General features: G+C 42.4%; 1 protein-coding gene across 4 annotated transcripts in view; it reads right to left on the bottom strand.

The window, feature by feature from the left end:
• The window catches only part of ddr2b (discoidin domain receptor tyrosine kinase 2b), a 29,815-nt gene extending 10,654 nt beyond the window's left edge, over positions 1-19,161 (bottom strand). For 2 of the 4 annotated variants that reach the window (XM_048164902.1, XM_048164904.1), the window contains exons 1-7: positions 19,058-19,161; positions 18,144-18,234; positions 2,355-2,457; positions 2,037-2,268; positions 1,595-1,742; positions 1,206-1,308; positions 938-1,121 (exon numbers count right to left, since the gene is read on the bottom strand). In XM_048164902.1, coding sequence (XP_048020859.1) covers positions 938-1,121; positions 1,206-1,308; positions 1,595-1,742; positions 2,037-2,268; positions 2,355-2,457; positions 18,144-18,213 — 840 coding nt within the window. In that variant the 5' untranslated portion in view covers positions 18,214-18,234; positions 19,058-19,161. Of the gene's footprint in view, positions 1-937; positions 1,122-1,205; positions 1,309-1,594; positions 1,743-2,036; positions 2,269-2,354; positions 2,458-17,508; positions 17,713-18,143; positions 18,235-18,447; positions 18,604-19,057 lie in introns of those variants that run through there. The other 2 variants (XM_048164903.1, XM_048164905.1) reach the window with 2 other exon arrangements.
• Between the last annotated feature and the right edge of the window lie 458 nt (positions 19,162-19,619).

Genomic DNA, 19,619 nt, shown 5'->3' with positions numbered 1-19,619 from the left:
CCATTCAAACCTAATGCTGGTGGCAGCCTGGGCAAGCACAACTGCCAACTCAGTGTCAGACTGAGAATGAACCGTCACACCCAAAGTTGGAAGTCCAGTCGTGTCCTCAGAAGGCGTAAGCCTGCCAGCTCATCTTCCCCTCCAGCCCTGAATGAGAAATTAAGCTCGCCGGTGGGCGAGCCACCTAACTCATTCAGAAACTCGATCGTGGGACCCAAGCATTCTGAGGAATGAGATAATTACTGGCTTCCAGCAATGTCCATACACGCCTTCACAAGACAGTCGAGTTCCAGCAGAAGGGTGGCCTCTGACCTGACGTATGACTTAGTTCCTCTTCTCTTATATCAAAATTGATATCCTCTGCGCTTCATTGTTCATCAATTATTACCTAAGCTTATACGCTATGCCTACGTCATATGTACGACCATTGCTGGAAGACAGTGATTATAGTTTATAAAGTTTTAAATATGGATATTTTTCTTACAAAAACCCATCACTTCACTTTAGAAGGCATTTATTAACACACTGGAGTCATATGGATTACTTTTATGATGGATGCGGTTTTTGGAGCTTCAAAAATTCGGGCACTATTTAATGCATTACAAAGCTGGGAAGAGCCAGGATATTATTTAATATAACTCTAATTGTGTTTGGCTGAAAGAAGAAAGTCATATACACCTAGGATGGCTTGAGGGTGAGTAAATTATGGGATCATTTTCATTTTTGGGTGAACTATTCCTTAAACTGTTTTAAGAAACAGCCATGAAAGTGCACTCTCTTTAAGTACACTTAAGTGGCCTTTTATTTATTTAAGTGTAAAAATATACTTTTAAGATCTGAAGTCATCCTATAAACTGAATAACTGAATAAAATTAAGTACACTACTTTTTCACAAGGGATATGCAGATGCAGATGTATTTCAGAAGGTCAGACGAACCTTCATTGATGTGAAATTTCTGATCCGGTCAAACTCAAATATCATCTCCACTGAGCCACCAGGGAAGCTAGTATTGGTCCAGCCCACATAGTCATAGCCAGGCCAAACACCATACACCTGACTTTTAGTGAAGTCATCTAAACCCCAGCTTCCATCAGTGAGCTGTCCAAGGCCTTCTGTCATGCTGAGAGAAAAAGAAAACCTTGTTTAATTTTTGTGGATGACATGGTGATATTTGCTTTAGTGTTTAGTGTGTGTGATCCTTTACCTGTAACTAATGGCTCCATCATACACAGTGTCATTTAAGTAGATTTGTTGGCCTCTGGAGTTCATCTGTTGGCCAGAAGGGGCACTGTAGGACACCAGACCATCTGCAGCAGATAGTTTTTTGTACCAAACCAGTATGAATAATAAAGTGGTCACACCTTTACATACAAATACAACTAATGCAGACTTCAGCTTTCAAGCTTGCAAAAGGATGCAAAAGCATCATAAAAGTAGACTACTGAAGAAATACTCGTAGCTTTCTTTATGCATTGTTGCGATGAGACATTTTAGGTAACTGTCACCCTTTTGAGGTTTCTTAATGCCACAGTCTGAGTTTGAGTACTTGCACAAAATAGCCTATGTTTCTGATTTAGAAAGAACATAGTTTACCGAGCCATTCACAGCCGTAGAGCTCCACCCTCATACATACAATCATAGAGGGGTCAGTCACAGGCATGAAACGCACAAAACGAGCAATAATAGGAGGCTCCAGGTCCTTAAGCACAACGTCATAGGCATTATTGTTCCCTTCAATGATCTAAATAATGACAAGAACACACAAACCATGAAATCACACTTCACATTTTACAATAAACATAATTCTTAAAGGATTAAATTTTTCCTTCCATCTTATTGGACCCCAATGACATTGGACCCCACTGACTCATTTTTCTAAATATCTGTGTTTTACAGAAGAATGGTACAGGTATGGAATGACATGTGTGTGATGAAATGATGACAGAATTAAAATGAATGTACTATCCCTTCAGCTTCTCAACTAGTCACAAAAAACATCTCAATGGAATTGATAAAAATAACACTGTCACCTCACCTGTCGACCTCGCCGGTCACGCCAGGAGACCCAGCGGGTACCATCCCGGCTGTATTTAATCTTATATAGCTGGGCAAACTCATTGCCCACTCCATCTGCGTGCCGTCCCTGCGTGCCAACAAGAGTGACAAAATGGAGAGTGCGAAGGTCAATCTGCAGAAATTCCTTTAGACTGTCTGGTTCTGCCATGGCGTCCGGACACCACGCCCCATCTCCATCATCAAAATCCAATCTGGAATATAAAGGGATGTGGTGGAGAAAATAACTTATTAGTATTTCTGATCATTTTTTAGTGTGTGTTCTGTGTGTTGGATGTACCTGCCATATCGAGCTGCAGTGGACTCTGACCACTGGCTGGAAGCAGAAATATCTTCATCCTGAATCTGGCCTCCAGTCATCCCCAGTGGGTACCTACATACAGCTATCACAGGATGAAATTTAGGAAGGTCAAATGACACACATTAAAGGTGCCCTAGAATTAAAAATTGAATTTATATTGGCATAGTTAAATAACAAGAGTTCAGTACATGGAAATGACATACAGTGAGTCTCAAACTCCATTGTTTCCTCCTTATATAAATCTCATTTGTTTAAAAGACCTCTGAAGAACAGGCGAATCTCAACATAACACCGACTGTTACGTAACAGTCGGGGTGTACGCCCCCAATATTTGCATATGCCAGCCCATGATCAAAGCATTAGAATGGAATGGATGTGCACAGCTGAATCATCAGACTAGGTAAGCAAGCAAGAACAATAGCGAAAAATTTGCAGATGGAGCGATAATAACTGACATGATCCATGATATCATGATATTTTTAGTGATATTTGTAAACTGTCTTTCTAAATGTTTCGTTATCATGTTGCTAATGTACTGTTAAATGTGGTTAAAGTTACCATTGTTTATTATTGTATTCACGTCGTTATTTTCATTATTAAACACTTGCAGTCTGTATAATTCATAAACACAACTTCATTCTTTATAAATCTCTCCAACAGTATAGCATTAGCCGTTAGCCACGGATCACAGCCTCAAATTCATTCAGAATCAAATGTAAACATCCAGATAAATACAATACTCACATAATCCGACACATGCATGCAGTATGCATGACAAACACTTTGTAAAGATCCATTTTGAGGGTTATATTAGCTGTGTAAACTTTGTTTATGCACTGTTTAAGGCAAGCGCGAGCTCCGTGGGCGGGGAGCGTGAGCATTTAAAGGGGCCGCAACATGAATCGGCGCATTTCTAATTATGCCCCAAAATAGGCAGTTAAAAAAATGAATAAAAAAATCTATGGGGTATTTTGAGCTGAAACTTCACAGACACATTCAGGGGACACCTTAGACTTATATTACATCTTGTAAAAAAACGTTCGATGGCACCTTTAACAACACAGGCATTTCAGTGTTATTTTATTAGCATTGGTACACTACGTTTTGTTAATATTTTTAATTAGATGTTATTTTTATATTGTGTTATTTTTGTTAATATTTTTAATTAGATGTTATTTTTATAAGTGACTATTTCACTTTAATTTTAGTTACAATTTTAGCTATTTTGTTGTGCATTTTTGTCATTTTTATTGGTTTCAGTTTTTTTTTGTTTATATAGTTTTTTATTATTTTATATTTATTAGATTTAGTTTTTTTAGTTTAATTATTTAGGACTTCAAGGGTAAACTAAATGGTTAGTTCACCCAAAAATAAAAATTCTATCATCAATTATTCACCCTCATGTCATTCCAAACCCATAAGACTTTCGTTCATCTTCGAATAACAAATGAAGATATTTTAATGAAATCTGAGAGATTTCTGTCCATCCATTGACAGTCCACTCAAAAACCACTTTGAAGCTTCAAAAAATGTCATAAAGGAACCGTAAAACGTATTTTACGGTCTGTAATAGCATAGACAGTCTCCCCTGACAGAAACTGGATCTTTCTTAAAGGCAAAATGATCCTGGGTTCTTGGGTCAGCACAGTTTTTGGGATTGAACCCATAACATTTTTTATTTTTTATTTTTTATTTTTTTTGTCGAAGGGCATGAAGCCACCACCTCACCAGACTAACATTTACTACACAGTAGGTGGCATTGTGCTGCAGGAGCAAGACTGTGTAGCTCTGCTCCAGGGAGGTTGTGCATGTAGGTGGACACAACCTCTGCAGCATGAATCCACACCCTATAAGCAAATATCTAAAATACCACTCAACCCCATCCATGAGGCCTCAGCAGAAAACAGAGAGACTTTTATGTTCATGCCAGGACAAACTCACCATGAACTAAAAGGCTTTCTCAGCTTTGAGTAGTTCTTTCTCTTTAAAAAATCTTTTAGGTAGACAATTGAAAATTATATAATATCTGATATTTTATAATATTTTATATTTTATAATATTAAATAAGTTGCTGCATAGGAAGCCTAACTTCATTATAGACAGTATTATTTGTCACACTATTTGCCAGCAAACACAGAACTTTTTCTAATGTTAGTGTATGATTCCTGTTTTCTTTTTCTTTTTTCTCAAGTTCCTACTTTTCTGTAACCATAAACAAACATTCTTATAATGTTCTGGTAACCAAAAATAGGGTTCTGGGAGAAAAATTATTTCAAACGTTTGCCATTTTAGTTCTATATACTCTATATCACAACACTGGCAGTATATGAGTAGTGTAATTATAAATAGACTCCATTGTACAGGAGTACAAATTGGAAAACTCAGTCAACCAGTGAATATACTTCACATCCCTCTAAATTTGATTTGTAAGCTTTGGCATTTAAACAGACGCTGGACCCCAAGCACACAGTAGCTTCCTCCCTCCCCTAATGTCAATGACATGCCTGTTTTCAGCTGTCTGCTCAAAAGCGCCCATAAGATTAACAGTAAAAGACTGTAAAAATGCTACGCAAAAACCTGTTAACTGGTTAGTTCCCTTACAATATGCGATAAAAACACTGTAATAAATTCTGAAACACTATAATAAATCTAACGGGACATTTCAAATACTGTTAAATTTACAGTTCCCTTTCGTGGGAACTGTCGACGCTGCATATAACGCATTGGGAACCTTCTGCGTGATAACGTCATTGAAGCACTCATGTATCTAACCAATCGTGTAGCGAGACGTCAGAGGCGGGTGACGTCACGGACCAGGAACTATAAAGCATACCCGGATGCAGAGATCGCTAGCTTCTGTTGTCTTCAGCAAGCACTCTATGTTATCTTGTGTGTCTTATTTGGTGTTGTTTGTCTCCATCTATATTATTAGAAAGACAAGATCTTTTCGTCTGAGGACAAGAGCATCAGTTGCACCACACATATATAGTAATAAGACACAAAATGGCAGAAAGCAAGCGATTCACTAAATGTGTTCATCCCTGCACAAGATATATTCCAGATGGGGATACACATGAGATGTGTGTCGTTTGCCTGGGGGTTGAGCATGCACAGGCTGGGGGCTGTCTGTGTACATTGTGAGAAGCTCACCCTCAGAGTATTGCGATCACACCAGGCACTCTTTGAAAATAAAGAGGGTGCCTCGTTGGTGTTCCCCACGGATCGGGTCCCGCTGTCGCCGAGGCATAGCGTAGACTTCATTCGTGGGGTTCACAAATGGAGCTGGCAGAGGGGTTTGAGACGGGCCCAGCCTTATCTCAGCCCTCACCTGCCAGATCCAGTGTCTCTCCTCTGGTGGTGGAAGCATACGCTGCGGTTTCTTCCCCCCGGAGAGAGACACCTGCGCTTCGCCTCTCTTCCTCCAAGGAGGTTGATGTGGTGAGCGTCAAGACTGGGGATGAGGACCCGGCATCCTCTTCCCCAGCATATGAGGAGCTCCTGGAGGTAGTGACCAGGACTGTGGCCAAATTAAAGATCGATTGGCCAGCAAAGCAAGCTTTATGAGCACTTTCTCCCCACGCGGTCACTACCCCAGCATCGGGGTTTGCCTTTCTTCCCCGATCTCCACACCGAGGTGTCGAGATCGAGGAGAAGGCCTGTCCAGTACCGTGTGTTCAGCCCCCAGACTTCTGTCTATAGTAACATCGTGGGGCTGAAACAGCATGGATATGGGGCGATGCCCTGGGTAGAAGAGACGCTCGCGAGCTATCTCTCACCCGAGTCGGCATCCCTCAAAACCCCGACGTTGCCACCAAGCCTGGTGGGCAAAGCTTATGCGGCAGCAGGTCAGGCAGCGGCATGCTTACACACCGTGTCGCTGCTCCAAGCATATCAAGCTGACCTGCTGGGGGAGATCGATGAAAGCGGGGAGGCCACATTTGAGTGCATCCAGGAACTGAGAATGGCAACAGACCTGGCTCTCTGTGCCACCAAAGAGACGGCTAAAGAAGTGGGCCGGTCTATGGCAGCCTTGGTGGCCACGGAGAGGCACTTGTAGCTAAACCTCTCGGACATAAGGGAAAAAGACAAAGCAGCCCTTATGGACACGCTGCTGTCTCCTGCGGGCCTCTTCGGCGACGCTGTTACATCAGTCGTCGAGAGGATCCAGGAGGCTAAGAAACAGTCAGCGGCATTCCAGTGGTTCCTCCCCCGCCGATCAAAAATTCCCCCAAGGTTGCTGAGCGGGAGCAGCCTTGGCCATCCACAAGCTCCTCAGCGCACCACAGAGCGCAACAAAAAGCTAGTGTGGCCCCCGTACTCCCCCGCAGAAAGCCTGGGGATCGGGGCGGCCCACACAGCAGAAGCCTTCTAGGGGTAAAACGGACCTGCGGGCCATGAATATTGCCAAGAAGGCTTCAAAGCGGCCCTGACATCTGTGGGTCAGGACCCATGAGGGCGGCCCCCTCCGGAGGGAGCCTGGTGATAAAATATCTGACACCCGCTCCCCTTCGGCACCCTCAGGGGACCGTTATGATAACCCTGCCACCCAATGTGCGGCCTCCACTGACCCTACGTCCTATCATAGATTTACGTGTGCTAAATCGCTCTATACAAAAGCTCAAATTCAAGATGCTTACACTCAAACAGATTATCCCACAGATCAGGTCCGAGGACTGGTTTGTGGCGATAGACCTAAAAGATGCGTACTTTCATGTGTCCATCCATCCTTCTCACAGGAAGATCCTCAGGTTTGCTTTCGGGGGCAAAGCTTACCAATACAGGGTTCTTCCGTTTGGCCTGTCATTATCACCCCGCACATTCACGAAGTGCTTGGATGCAGCGCTGGCTCCGCTGAGACTCCAGGGCATCCGCGTACTGAATTATATCGACGATTGGTTGATCCTAGCTCAATCAGAGCAACTGGCAGCATCGAGATGCTGTTCTGTCCCACATGAAAAGGCTTGGGCTGAGGCTCAATGCCAAAAAGAGTGTGCTAGTTCCGGCTCAGACTACCACTTATCTAGGTGTAGTCTGGGACTCCACCACGATGCAGGCACATCTGTCTCCTGCTCGTGTGAGTTCCATTCTTGCAGCCGTGAAAGGGGTGAAATTAGGCCGGTCACTCACTGTAAAACAGTTCCAGAAACTGTTGGGTCTGAGGGCAGCTGCGTCCAACGTCATACCTTTTGGCCTTCTGCACATGAGACCCTTACAGTGGTGGCTCAGGACCAGGGGGTTTTCTCCGAGGGGAAATCCTTTTCGCATGATCAAAGTCACGCGGCGATGCCTTCGTGCTCTGGCCATGTGGAAAAATCCCTGGTTCCTGTCCCAGGGACCCGTGTTGGGGGCTTCTGGTCATCGTGTAATGCTTATGACAGATGCTTCCCTCACGGGCTGGGGGGCGATCATGAGTGGTCACTCAGCTCAGGGTTTATGGGAGGACCATCAGCTCTCCAGGCACATAAATCGGCTAGAGATGGTGGCGGTGTTTCTAGCATTGAAATACTTCCTCCCAGACCTGAGAGATCACCATGTCAGTGGTCTCATACATAAACCATCAGGGGGGTCTGCGGTCTCGCCAACTATATTACTTGGCCCGTCAGATCCTCCTATGGTCCCTAGGGAAGCTGCTCTCACTGAGGGCAGCTTACATCCCGGGGTATCAAAATGTGGGAGCAGATGCCCTGTTGAGGCAGGGGCCGAGGCCCGGGGAGTGGAGACTCCACCCAGAAGTGGTGGATCTCATATGGAAAAATTTCGGTCAAGCGGAAGTCGACCTATTTGCTTCTGGAGAGTCAACCCAGTGTCCACTCTGGTACTCCCTAACACATCCAGCACCTCTGGGACTGGATGCTATGGTGCAGACGTGGCCGAGGCTACGCCTGTACGCATTTCCCCCATTCGCTCTGCTCCCGGGAGTTCTGGAGAAAGTACGCCAGGAAGGGGCCAGCCTAATACTGGTAGCCCCATACTGGCCAACCAGGATATGGTTTTCGGACTTAGTGTCCCTCTTAGACGGCTCCCCAATGGAGCTTCCCCTTAGACAGGACCTCCTGTGATAATACATCCTCGCCCGGAACTGTGGAAGCTATGGGCCTGGCCTCTGAGGGGGCCAGGTTCATAGATGCTGGTCTCCCAACTGAGGTTGTAGAGACCATCCTTAACTCCAGAGCTCCCTCCACGAGGAAGCTGTATTCCTATAAATGGAATTTATTTGTTACTTGGTGTAGACAAAATAATACGGAGCCTGTCCACACTTCTATTAGCTTTGTGCTAAGATTCCTCCAAGAAAAGTTCTCAGAGGGTTTATCTCCTTCAACCTTGAAGTTTTATGTTGCAGCTATCTCAGCCTATCATGCTCCTCTTGAGGGGGATTCCTCGGTAGGACGAGACCCCCTCGTTACACGCTTCCTTCGTGGCACACTGAGGTTGAGGCCTCCAGTGCGTACAAGGGTTAGCCGAGGCTCCCTTCGAATCACTAGAGGAGGTTCCAGAAAAGTTCCTCACTCTAAAAACTGTTTTCTTACTTGCTATCACTTCTCTGGAGAGGATAGGAGATCTACAAGCACTTTCAGTTGCTCCATCTTACCTGGAATTTGCCCCAGGAATGGTGAAGGCATTCCTTCATGCTAGACCTGGCTATGTGCCAAAGGTCCCCACCAATGTCCCAGGTCCCATTGTACTCCAGGCCTTCTATCCTCCTCCTTTTGAGTCTTCGGATCAGGAAAAACTGAATCTGCTCTGCCCAGTGAGGGCTTTGGATGCGTATGTCCACAGACCTGCCCTGTGGCGAAAATCAGATCAATTATTTGTCTGTTATGGGTCCCCTAAGAAAGGGAGCCCAGCATCTAAGCAGAGGATGAGCAAGTGGGTGGTCGAGGCCATCTCACTTGCATACGAAGCGGCCAGACAGCCTTCTCCATTGGCTGTCCGCGCCCATTCTACCAGGAGTATGGTGGCATCAAAGGCTTTGATGTCTGGAATTTCCATTAATGATATCTGTGATGCAGCTGGATGGTCATGCCAGCACACATTTATCAGGTTTTATAACCTTGATGTTGGCTCCACTCTGGGGTCTTCTATTTTGTCAAGCTAACATTGGCAAGTACTTGAAGCTACGGCACAGTTGGGATTGCGTTCCCAATGTTTTATGCAGCGTCGACAGTTCCCACGAAAGGGAACGTCTTAGGTTACACATGTAACCCTGGTTCCATGAGTAGGGAACGAGACGCTGCGTCTCCTGCCATACCCCCAGCATACTTGCGAGTGCTTGCTTCAGACTTATCCCAGAAGCTAGCGATCTCTGCATCCGGGTATGCTTTATAGTTCCTGGTCCGTGATGTCACCCGCCTCTGACGTCTCGCTACACGATTGGTTAGATACATAAGTGCTTCAATGACGTTATCATGCAGAAGGTTCCCAATGCGTTATAAGCAGTGTCTCGTTCCCTACTCAGATTCGGAACCAGGGTTACATCTGTAACCTGAGACGTTTTTGGAAGTAAAAAATGTACAAGTCATCTTATAATTTACAGTGAAAAGTTATGTACATTAGAGTTTTATGTTACATATGATGTTAACGTCAGCATGAAATCAAAATGTATAATTCTTATTTTTTATGGAATGCTCACTGGGGTGAGGGCAAAACAAACTGTTACTCACATGACATTACCTCAATAGCAAATTATAGCGATCCAGTCAATTCGCCATGGAAGTCCCGGTCTACATTTTTTCTTGTTCGAGAAGCTGTTTCACTCTGATGTATGTCACAATAGGGAAAAAAGACTATTGCAATTTTGTGTGTGACTTCACTGCATTATTTTAATGTCATGTGTGTTACCATGATGGTGTTTTGTATTTATGACTGCCACACCTGGCTGGTTGGTTAATCCAGAAGGATGAGGCTTGAAGATCAGTTCAATCATACTTTAAAGGGGTGGTTCAATGCGATTTCACTTTTTTAACTTTAGTAGTGTGTAATGTTGCTGCTTGAGCATAAACAGTATCTGCAAAGTTACAGCGCTGAAAGTTCAATGCAAATGGAGATATTGTCTTTGTTATGGCAGTTTAATGTCTACAATAACGACCGGTTTGGACCACAACAAGCTTCTTACCGGGTTGGTGACATCATAAACCCTGCAAAACATGCCCCCGGGAACACGCAACAAAGTGGGCGAGGCCATGTCGCCCACATAATGGAAGCGGAAGAGTTGTGAACACCGGACGTGAGCGGTGCAATGTGACACGTCAAAAGATAATAGAACCCATTATAATCTGTGATATTTTCTACACTGGATGCGGCGCAGAAGACAGCTTCCAGAATCTACACGAGTTCAATGCTGGATTTGCACAAAGGCTTTTACTGAAAAAAGGAGCAGTTCCCACTTTAAAAGCAGAGGCTGTTTATTGGCTTCAAACTGTAAGTACGTTTTATTGTTTGTACATGTCTTTTAAATGTATACTGTAGTTCTGTTGCTATTTTTGGTTGCATCAAGGACATATACAAAGAACAACTAGTTTTTGCTTCGCTAGCCAGTTAGCTAAATTCTACAAACACCAACAAACATCTATGTTCATAGACAAACAGTTGTTCATGCTATAAATTAAACGCTACCTTGAAAAATGCGACTACTCAGTCATGTATTCGGCTACAGTAAAGCTTTAATCAGGATAAAACTGTATATTGAAACTAAGCTAACAAACAGCAGTGACAACATATAAACACTTTGACACAAATAAAAAAAAAATGAAATACCATTCATAAACATCCTTTAAAAGCCACAATTACAGCTTGACCCTCTTCATCTGGGTCTGAACAGCCTCAGTGGCTGTGTCTGGGAGAGCAGGTAGCTCTGGGATGACCTCCGTGGCCGTGTATAAAAGAGCAGGCGGTACCCATATATTAATATGGGCTTGTATTATCTGTTATTTATCTATTGTATTTATTGATGAGTAGTTAGTTATTTATTGTGAATGTTTTTAACCGGACCTCAGTACCTAATTTCGTTCCAGCTCATGTACCATGCTTTGGAATGACAATAAAAATCCTTTACCTCCTTTACCTTTTTTTTAACCTGATTCGGGCTCAATTTGATACAGCAATATAGACGCCATTATTTACTTTTTTACTGAAGCAACGGATGATAAGGGGCGTGGTGTTTCACTGGGCCAGCTACCAACCTGCTAACCAATCTGAGCACATTGCGTATTTCAGAGGGCGTGGCTTCATAGAACCAGGAAGTCAAACAAGCCGTTCATATGACATTTGAAACAGAGGTGTAGAATAAAGGTAAAATATATGAAAAATACAGTGTTTTCAAAAAAACGAAGCATTAAGACATGTTAAACTGTGCCCCAAAAACACAATCAAGCCTAGAAAAAAAACACTGAACCACCCCTTTAATAGAAACTAAGAAACAAACAGGGATAATCCAAAAAACAAATGATATCCACCAGGTAGAAACGTTAACACAAGACCAAGAACAGAAGATAACTGTGTATAAATACACAGTCAAACAGCAAAGCAAATGAGATCATTAACAAGGTGATTAACAAGTGATTAACAAGGCACAGGTGAATGGGATGAGCCAATGAAACACAAGGGAAAACAAATCCAAAAACAAATGCAAAAACAAAGGCAAAACACACATATGCCTGACATTACTCCCCCCTCCCGGAAGGCGCGACCCCGTGCTGAAAAGAGTCCAACCGGGGAGGGTGGGCGGACCCCCACCCTGGAGTCCTGGAGGTCACGAGCAGGTGAGCAGGGCAGTGCTGGCAGGTTAGGGAGCCTCCAGGGCAGTTCAGGGGACCATGGCAGAGCTGAGAGTTCAGGGAGCCAGGGCAGAGCAGACAGTTCAGGGAGCCAGGGTGGAACAAACAGTTCAGGGATGGGCTTCTCGAGGACAACCTTTGTGGCCATGTCTGGAAGAGCGGATGCTTCTGGAACAGCCTCAGTGGCTGTGTCTGGGAGAGCAGGTAGCTCTGGGATGACCTCCGTGGCCGTGTATAAAAGAGCAGGCGGTTCTGGGACGACCTCTGCAGCCATGTGTGATAAAGCGGTCTTATCTGGGACTGCCTCTGTGGCCGTGATGTGGAGGCTGGTGTGGCCATAGTGACCGCAATGAAGGAGCAGGTTGAACTGACCTGGGAGCTTGACTTAGTCACTATGGCCGGGGAAGTATAGATTCTGCCTCACCCTGAATCTCCTGTACCTTAATTGCATTTGGTCCTGCCCAGCAAAGCCTCAGCCCATTGACCTGTTAGCTTCGCCTTTGCTACTCTCTCCCTCAGCTCCACCAGAGGACAGCGTCTCTGGACCCTGGACAAGGACGGGAGTCATCTCTGGACGAGGACGGGAGTCATCTCTGGATGAGGACGGGAGTCATCTCTGGACGAGGACGGGAGTCATCTCTGGACTTGGGATGGAAACTGGAGTCTCAGGTGTGGTGGCGGCCGTCTTGACTTTGGGCTTAGGTGTGGCGGTCATCTTGGCTGAGGGCTCAGGCGTGGCAGCCATGACGGGATGAGACTCTGGAATGGCCACCATGATGGGACGAAACTCTGGAATGGTGGCCATGAAGGGACGAGACTCTGGAAGGGTGGCCATGACAGGACAAGACTCTGGAAGGTAATCCATACCTTTCAATTCTTTGGGGGTCTTGTGATCTGTCACACCTTGCTGGTTGGTTAATCCAGAAGGATGAGGCTTGAAGATCAGTTCAATCATACTTTAATAGAAATTAAGAAACAAAGAGGGATAATCCAAAAACCAAATGAAGATATCCAACAGGTAGAAACATTAACACAAGACCAAGAACAGAAGATAACTGAGGGTATAGTAAATACACAGTCAAACAAAGGAGCAAATGAGATAATTAACATGGTGATTAACAAGGCACAGGTGAATGGGATGAACCAATGGAAAACACAGAAGACATATCCAAAAACAAAAGCAAAACACACATATCCCTGACAATAACACCGTGCACCTTCTTTATTTCTAGTATTTACCTCATCGTGTGGAAAAGCAATGAGTTTTGATTCATCATGTGGCTTTCTCTTTACCACCAGTGCTTTTTAGTGGTTGTTACATTAAAGGTAAAAAAAGGTATTTTCATATTTTTACTTTACTTCAGCAAGTTGTTATTTTATCATTATATCAATAAATTAAATAAATAGTCTTAGGCTAGTCTTAGACCACTATTAGATATTGTTTTAGCAATAGTATGACCATATATAATTATTTTTCAGTCACTTTATAAGAATATGGATGTGATGATCTCAACTGGCACTCTTCATGAATGAAGAATGTCAAGCTGCTGAGTCTCGCAACTCGAGCTCTGCTGTCCTCATGGCTGAAACGGAAGCCCACTCAGCGGCTTCTTCCGTGGAACATGAGGACTCATTACTCGCTCATGATTCAAATGATCTAGAGAGCGTGGAGTCAGTAGGAACAGACATGTGTAAAAAATCTGTTCTCTGCTACATGCAACAGAATGCCAAATACAATGAGGTAGTGGAGCTTATGACTCGTGTCTCAGTCAGACTGATTTTGGAATGGTCTGGCTTGAAGCATGAGATGGCAAGCAGCTGCTTAGACAAGCGATTTCTGTGCAGTCATAAGTGCACTGCTCCAATGAGTCTTTCATTTCTTCCAGACCTGCACATTCTCTGCTCGCGTTGCACATTCTGCCTCTAACTATTCTAATGTAGAGGGGCTGTGTGAGTGGGGTTATGGGAAGATGCCTCGGGTGGAGAGGAATTTGGCAGGTTATCTTTCCCTGGGGACATCCTCATCGATGAAGGCTCCCATTTTGCCCTCTAAGCCATGTCAGAAGACATAGAGATTGATGGGCAAAGCGTACTCGACGGCTGGTCAAACTGGCGGTGCTTTGCATACTATGTCAGTATTACAAGCCTACCAGGCAGATCTGCTTAAGGACCTGGATCAGTGGGAGGGATTATCCCTGGAGGCGGTCTCTGAACTGCACATGGCCACAGATTTAGCTCTCCACTCTACCAGACAGGCGGCTCGTTCCCTTGGACAATCTATGGCCGCTCTGGTGACAGCAGAGGGGCATCTGTGGCTTAATTTGTTGGGCATCAGGGAGTATGACAAAGCAATCCTCTTGGATGCCCCTGTCTCACCATCTGGACTGTTTGGCGCTGCTATTGAGACGGTACTGAACAGGTTTATGCACGTGTGCATTCGGCTGCCTTTGGGAAGTTAATTCCTCGCAGAGTGCAGGCTCCTCCTAGACTGTCTGAGCCCTCACCAGGGACGAGTTCCTGGAGAGAGGAGCAGAAGGTGAGTGTGGCTGCCCCTGCCTTGCCTCTGAGCAGGGGTGGGATGTGGCGCCATCATAGGAGTAAGCCGCACTGCAGGGTGCGGTGCAGGCAGGGTGACGTCTGACCGAGGTGGAGCGGAGGGATGATGTAGCCTGGTGAAGCCGTAAGGACATTGGCCTCTGGTGGAGCTGAGGGAAAGAGTAGCAAAGGCAGAGCTAACAGGTCAATGGGCTGAGGCTATGCTGGGCAGGACCAAAGGCAATTAAGGTACAGGAGATTCAGGGTGAGGCAGGGTGGGAAGCAGTGCTTCAGAGTCCCAACAGATCAGCCAGTCACCTCCAGTGTCTAGCTCCACCAAGATTCTCTCTGGTATGACTCTTGCCGGCTCACACCCCTAGTCAGACTCATGTTGGTACTTCGGCTCTGGGGTGTTAGTTGGCGCTGTCAACACAGGCTCTGTCTTCAGGGTGGGCGGAAGCTCTCCATCTGTGGGGGGCCCTGGTGTCGTCACCTCCATGGTGAGGGGTGATGATGGGCTGTGCTCTGGGTCTGGCTGCAGTACTGATCAGGGGTAGACACTCCAGATATCGAAGTATCGCCTCCCTCCAGTCGAGTTGGGTATCTGGGAGGTCTACTTGATGGTAGTAGTTTTTGATGGTATCGTCGTCATAGCTCGAGAGGACGGCAAGATGGCTGAACTGAAGAGTGTAGTCCATTAGATTCAGGCCACTCCGTGTAAAAGCAGCAAACTGAGCTGCTAAATACATAATTAGGTCTGGTCTTCTGCCATGATATTTTGTAGGAAAGCACCCAAAGATAAAGAATCAGGTTCAAACAGTCTTTGGCGGTCGCGCTACTGTGACCACCTAACCTTTTTCCTTATCAGTGTGAAAGAGACTCAAAATACTCAGTCAATTTTGGTCATACAGATAAGACGTACACGTCAAACTGTTAAGTGTCTACTTTTATTTGTGTACACTCACAATTAAAAAAAAAAGTTTTGCTTTTCACAAAATAAAGAAAACAAACAGGATGCCCCTTTCTGCCATCTCTCTCTCAGTGAAGTCCATTCTGAAATGAAATGAACTGTAACTTAGCAAATACTTGCCACACAGACATGTGAGATATGTCTTTAGAAAGCTTGAAACTGACAATATTTGTTTTTGAATTGAATTGCTTGATTTAAAAATAGATAGTTTTAAATCAAGCAATTCATATCAAAAACAAATATTGTCAGTTTATGTAATCCATATGAAACCAACGAGAGGTACAGTTTCTCACGTGTATGCTCATCACCTGTAATGTGACCACACCCACGTGCAGTGCAAGTGATTCATGATATTCATCCACGTAAGCCACGCTAAACTGTAAATGCCCACCACCTCAATAAACAACGCATCAAGCTTCATCATTTCTCTGCTTTTCATAGAGTTTGGAAGATGCGCTGTGAGGAATAAGCCTTGAATTTTCCTCAGAAGAAGAAGAATATGATTGATCCAGCAGAGGTAAGTAATTTATTCTCACTTACATTAGTTAATGTGTTATTGTTACATAAACTTCACATTGTACTAGTCAAACTATTGCCAGAATGTGTGAAATCGATGGAAACATGTTGAAATATGAAATATTGCAGTCAGAATTTTCCTTGTAAATGCTTTGCGAAAGCATCATTTATGTAATTTGGAATTCAGTGGGTTTATATATTAAAAATATGAAACTCACTGACAGAAGGCTACTTTCATTTTCAAATGATCACGTGCGCTTTGTGAAGAGTGCTCGTGCATGCAACTGTGTGTGACTCCCAGTAAGTGGTTAAATGTACTTGCATCTCAAAATTTTATAAACAAAGTCTGTTATATATTAAGGGATTAAACAGACAGGACAAAACAAATCTTATATTTCTAAAGAGATCTGTGCATTAGTGTGAATGCAGCTTATTAGATCCCCTGCTGTCTATGATGTCATCAGTAATGATCAAACAACAGTAAAGCTGAGAAAGAGAAAAATCACTTACAGCTCTTGAATGGAAAACATTCAGATGCTCTGAAATACTGAAAGCACTCTTTGTTTTTTCCTTGTAAAACATTTTTTTTCCCTCATTATTTCCTAGGCCTACTTGCTTTTATGTTTTGAAGCTATAGTTTATATGTTTAAAACTCATAACATACAATTGTTTTAATTTCATTTTTAACTTGTAATTAAACCACATAGTGGTTGCCATGATTATTGGATAGGCAATCCCCTAGTTCTGAAGTGGTAACATTGTGTGTGTGTAAAATGTGTGTGTAAAATCATTCCCAAATAATTATATTACAGGCTATCTAAACAAAATTTGATGACAATCCACCATACTGAAAGAATGGACGGAGTCCACAAACATGCACAGATTTAATAACGACTTAAAATATGAAATCAATGCAAATTCTGTAACAGCCCTAAGCCTGACCAGACACAACAAGCTTTTCCATGTTAATCATAGTTTTTTTTTTTTTTTTTTGTACTAACCAGCCACAAAGGTGATTCGCCACCATTCTATTTTACAAACAATTTCTATTTCTGCAGTGCTGCGTCTGGAACAGCATATGTGCTTTAGACCTATTTAATGTAAAAAGAATTTAATGTGAGTTTGAATATCATTCTTCGTGAGCTATTTAGACATACTGAAAGCAACAATAGTTATTCACCTCAGATCTTGAGAATAAATAAAAAGAAAAAACAATGTTCAAACTCTCAACTCAAGGTGAACAAACAAGTGTATTCTATGATAAAAAAAACATTGTTTCAGTCACTCAGTATGTATTTTTTATCATGTTTAAATAGTGTTGCGAATGCAGTGCACTTACAGAGAGAGCCCGCCCACATGCTCTTCTGATTGGCTATGATTTTTGTTTGATTTTGAAGCGTCTCGAGTCGAGTCTGGTTTGAACAGATAACGTTAAATTGCTCGCCACTGGAAATCTTATCGCATACATTTATTTATATATTCCATTATTATACAAAAGGCAGGCAAGCAAACAAAACATAACATTAACAAGACTGGACAACTGAACACTGAAAACACAGGAACTTAAGTAGTAAGGCAAATAAGGTTAATTAACGATACACAGCTGAACTGAATAACGAATCATATCTGTAACCATAGTAACTAAAGACTGCCGGGAATCTAAAACAAGGGAACTGAAAAGAAACAAACTGAAAGTCCAAAATAACTAAATAAATGTTACACTTTCATTATTATTATTATTATTATTATTATTATTATTATTATTTAAAAAAATAAAGGTACACTGCAGTGAAAGTAATGCTAAACCAAGTGCTCCAAAAGTATGTAGAAAATCCGAGCTATTATATTAATGAATTTACAGCTCATATGACAGAAAAAATACTTTACATAGATTTGCACAATATAATGGTATTGAATTAGAAATTGTTCATCATTTGATTTTGAAATTGTATGAATTATTCTGATTTTACTCACCAGGGTTGACCTGTGACTTCACTGCTCCAACCAGAAGAAGGACAGTAAGGTATTGTCTCATTTGGAACATCTTACTGTGTGATTTTAAATCCTGTAAACAACATGAAAGTCGTTTAACAAACTAGTAGTTTAACATACTAGTGTAACTTTTTTACCAAATGTTGTTTCAGAATTGGGCGAATATGGGTTTATAATTATTTAATAATAATTAAAATTTAATAATAATAATAATAATAATAATTGTAATTATAATGAGATTACATTATGCTGAAATTTATTTGCATTACAATAATCACATTCTTACATTTATAATACTTGAAAACAAGACTTTAAACCAACAAGATGAGGAACAAAACGGCTCTTGTAGGTGCTTTTGCCCTCAGGTCAGCAAGTTCTCCCTGTATACAAAGTCCACTATGTACGTGGTGTTTATTTATGTTGCGTACGGCTCCAGTCAGCTGCCTGTGGGAGAGCAGTACTGTATGTACAGTCATGTGGAGGGGTGACCAAGAGAATCTTACTCCTTATGGAGCACAACCGTCTTCTACAATTGTAAACAGCAATGTGTGCAAAACTCTTCTCTATATAAGCATTATTTTACTGAATTAATTTGTCCAGAATTTAAAGTACAGTTAAATTCATTCAAAAATTTTAGATGACAGAAATTTACCTAACAAATGTAGGTTTAAAAATACTGTAATTTATTTTTACTCATGGAAAACAGTTTATTAAAAAAAAAATAATAATTTTTGATAAACGTTTTCCAATCACTGTCCAGAATTATTGGTATTAATTAAAAAGAATTACCAGCAAAGATGCCAAATTATGGCTGTTTTGTTGGGCATATGAAACAAACTCATAATCTAATCTAATGAATCAAATGAAACATCCTACAAAACACAAGTGACACTCACCACTCTCTCCAGTCATAAACTCAAAGATCACTGCCTCTTAGTATTAGCCTCTAAGCAAAATATAATCCTCCTTGTATTCATGACCCATCCTGAGGGAAAATGAGAGGCTGGGGCAAGTGACCCTCATACAAGAGCAGAAATAAACAGAGAGAGAGAGAGAGAGAGAGAGAGAGAGAGAGATACAGTTAGCACCATTCTGGGGAAAGTCCAAAATAGCCTAGATTTCATCCTGAGAAACAGAAGGTTTTAATTATAGAGTGCAGGATCCTTTCACATAATAGTTCACTGTTTTTTTTACAGTAAACAATATAAGGGTTATTTTAGTATTGATATGCTATTATATTGTTTGTTATTATTTTATTTATTATATTTTAATATTACTATTTTATTTTCTGTTTTCATTTTAATTTTGGTTAAAGCTGCAGTCTGTAACTTTTTTTTGGTTAAAAATGATCCAAAACGTGTTCAAAACTATCTCTTTACCTTAGCCCGATTCACAACGGTAAGCTTGTAATAATGTTTTCTAATTCAGGTGGTACTTGTGTTTTTCCACAGGAAATTT

The sequence above is a fragment of the Megalobrama amblycephala genome, linkage group LG17 (genome assembly GCF_018812025.1).
Source record: "Megalobrama amblycephala isolate DHTTF-2021 linkage group LG17, ASM1881202v1, whole genome shotgun sequence".
In the NCBI taxonomy this organism is placed as follows: Eukaryota; Metazoa; Chordata; class Actinopteri; order Cypriniformes; family Xenocyprididae; genus Megalobrama; species Megalobrama amblycephala.
The sequence above is the reverse complement of the archived record's forward strand: the minus strand, read 5'-3'. Positions and strand labels throughout refer to the sequence as shown.